This window comes from Eimeria mitis, genomic scaffold (genome assembly GCF_000499745.2).
Source record: "Eimeria mitis Houghton genomic scaffold, Emh_scaff1762, whole genome shotgun sequence".
NCBI lineage: Eukaryota > Apicomplexa > Conoidasida > Eucoccidiorida > Eimeriidae > Eimeria > Eimeria mitis.
The window spans coordinates 1,482-4,043 of record NW_013570079.1 but is presented as its reverse complement, the minus strand read 5'-3'; the positions used below and the strand labels follow the sequence as shown (position 1 = coordinate 4,043).

Genomic DNA, 2,562 nt, shown 5'->3' with positions numbered 1-2,562 from the left:
CAGCAAGACCCATACACCTCAGGTTCCATACCCTCGCATCTGGGAATCGTTGCTGCTGCTGCTGCTGCTGTTGCTGTTGCTGCTGCTGCTGCTGCTGCTGCTGCAGGTGCAGGTTGTGTGGGTTTGCGGTGGTTGCTGCAGCAGCAGCAGCAGCAGTCGTCTGATCGTTCCCGCTGCCGTTGATGCTGCTACTGCTGCTGCCACTGTAACTGCTGCTGCTGCTGCTGCTGCTGCTGCTGCGTGTACAGAGTACGTGGGCCCCCGCCCTGCTCCACGCAANCTGCTGCTGCTGCTGCTGCTGCTGCTGCTGCGTGTACAGAGTACGTGGGCCCCCGCCCTGCTCCACGCAACAGCAGCAAGGGGGGCCCCCCCAACCCCATCTGCTGTTTTAAGGAGACGGAGAGAGGGGCCCCCCCAAAAGCGCAGCAGTCCGTCTGCTGCTGCTGTAGCAACAGCACTACCATCAGGTGCAGCAGCAACAGCAGCAGCAGCAGCAGCATGCGCATGCACCTCAGCGCATGCACCCCGTGGCTGTCTCAGGTCCCATAGCCTAAGAAAACCATCCGAACCAGTGGTCCAGCATAAGCGAGAAGCAGCAGCAGAGTCTGCTGCTGCTGCTGCTGCAGCAACAGCAGCAACACCTAATACACCCCCTGCATGCGCATGCTTATAAGCAGCAACAAACAAACCACAAGGAGACAGCAGCGAAGCCCTATAGGGTGCAGCACGAAGCGGCAGCAGCAGCAGCGAGCCGTCTATACACCCCAACCATATATAAGCTCCGCTGCAGTGCCACGCTATTGCTGCTGCTGCTGCTGGCAGCAGCAGCGGCTGCTGCAGCAGCAACGTTCCCGTCTCTATATCCCATACAGATAAACCCCCAGCAGCAGTGCATGCAGCTAGCATGCTGCCGCAAGGAGAGAAAGCGAGCCGCAGCACAGCCTCTCCCCCTGCTGCTGCTGCTGCTGCTGCTGCTGCTGCTGGTGCTGCTGCTGCTGCTGCTGATGATGATGATGNCCCCCTGCTGCTGCTGCTGCTGCTGCTGCTGCTGCTGGTGCTGCTGCTGCTGCTGCTGATGATGATGATGGTGATGGCGGTGGCGGTGTTCTCCCTCCTGCTGCTGCTGCTGCTGCTGCTGCTGCTTGCTGCTGCAGTGACACCGCAGCACCCAGCCGCAGCACCGGCAGCCACCGACGGCCCCCCTGGGGAGGAAGGAAGAGGGGGCTGCTGCTGCAGCGCTCGTAACACAGAGACCAGTCCATCACCAAACCCTAAACCCTAAACCCTAAACCCTAAACCCTAGACACTAAACCCTGGGCTCTAAACCCTAATTTATAAGCCCTTATTTGTAAACTCTGTTTCACAAACCCTCATTCATAAACCCTCATTCGTAAACCCTAACCCAAAAACCCTAAACCCTAAACCCTAAACCCTAAACCCTAATTCACAAACCCTAATTGATAAAACCCTAAACCCCAGGATTGCAGATATATCTCTTATAAGACAGAAACCCCAAAATAAAGATAAAGGCCTTTCCTCGTGAGCATTTCAGCCCAATCGAAGATCTAGGGTTTAGGGTTTAGGGTTTAGGGTTTAGGGTTTAGGGTTTGCTGGGTAGATTTAGGGTTTAGGGTTTAGGGTTTGGAAGCGATCAGCCCCGTGGTGCAGCTGCAACATCTCTCGCTGTTGTATAAACCCTAATAAAATATTTTTTAGTGAGAGGGGCCCCCGGGGGCCCCCCCGCAAGCATTGCGAGTTATGGGGGCCCCCCGTCTGGGGGCCCCCCACCTGGGGGCCCCCTGAGGGTTTAGGGTTTAGGGTTTAGGGTTTATATAAGAAAACAGTAATCTCTTTCTTTCTCTTCGCTTTACTTCTGCGGACTGGAGGCCCCTATACACACTAAAAATAAAAAAAAAATCAGGGGGGCCCCTGGGGGGCCCCTGGGGGCCCCCCAGGATCCTTACAGGAGCCTGGGGGGCCCCCAACCCTCTCCTATACGGTGGGGGGCCCCCGAGGACTGCAGCAGCAGCGACATTGCCTGAGCGCTGCTGCACCCTAAACCCTAAACCCTAAACCCTAAACCCTTAGACCTCGTACTAAACCCTAAACCTCAACGCTACCCTTAAACCCTAACACTAACTAAACATTCAGCCTCAATACTAAACCCTAAACCCTAACCCTAAACCCTAATCACTACTCCCTAAACCCTGAAACTCGAGTACTGGGCCGTCGCGCGCTGCTGCCCCACCTGCTGCTGTTGCTGCTGCTGCTGTTGCTGCTGCTGCTGTTGCTGCCACTGCCGTTACTGCTGACACTGTTGCTGTTACAGCTGCTGTTGCTGCTGCTGTTGCTGCTGTTGCTGCTGCTGTTGCTGCTGTTGCTGTTGCTGCTGCTGCTGCTGGGCTAAGCAGATGCTCTTACAACGCTAAGGACCCCCAGGAGCATCAGAGGGGGGCCCCTGGGGGCCCCTCGGGGGGCCCTTGGGGGCCCCCGGGGGGCCCCCAAGGCCGGCGGCTGAGACAGCAGCCATCGAAGTGTTTGTGTGTGTGGCTGCTAGATGAG

At 57.0% G+C, this 2,562-nt stretch overlaps 2 protein-coding genes across 2 annotated transcripts in view; both read right to left on the bottom strand.

Moving 5' to 3' along the window:
- EMH_0043100 (uncharacterized protein) overlaps positions 1 to 29 on the bottom strand; it is a gene marked incomplete at both ends in the record, with an annotated part of 1,489 nt that extends 1,460 nt beyond the window's left edge. The window contains one exon of the mRNA XM_013495813.1: positions 3 to 29. Coding sequence (XP_013351267.1) covers positions 3 to 29 — 27 coding nt within the window. The remainder of the gene's footprint in view (positions 1 to 2) is intronic.
- Positions 30 to 899: 870 nt separating this feature from the next.
- On the bottom strand, positions 900 to 1,262 carry EMH_0043090 (uncharacterized protein; the record flags this gene model as incomplete). Its single annotated transcript, XM_013495812.1, is given in 2 exon segments — positions 900 to 1,016; positions 1,020 to 1,262. Coding segments are annotated over 2 exon segments (360 nt in total).
- Between the last annotated feature and the right edge of the window lie 1,300 nt (positions 1,263 to 2,562).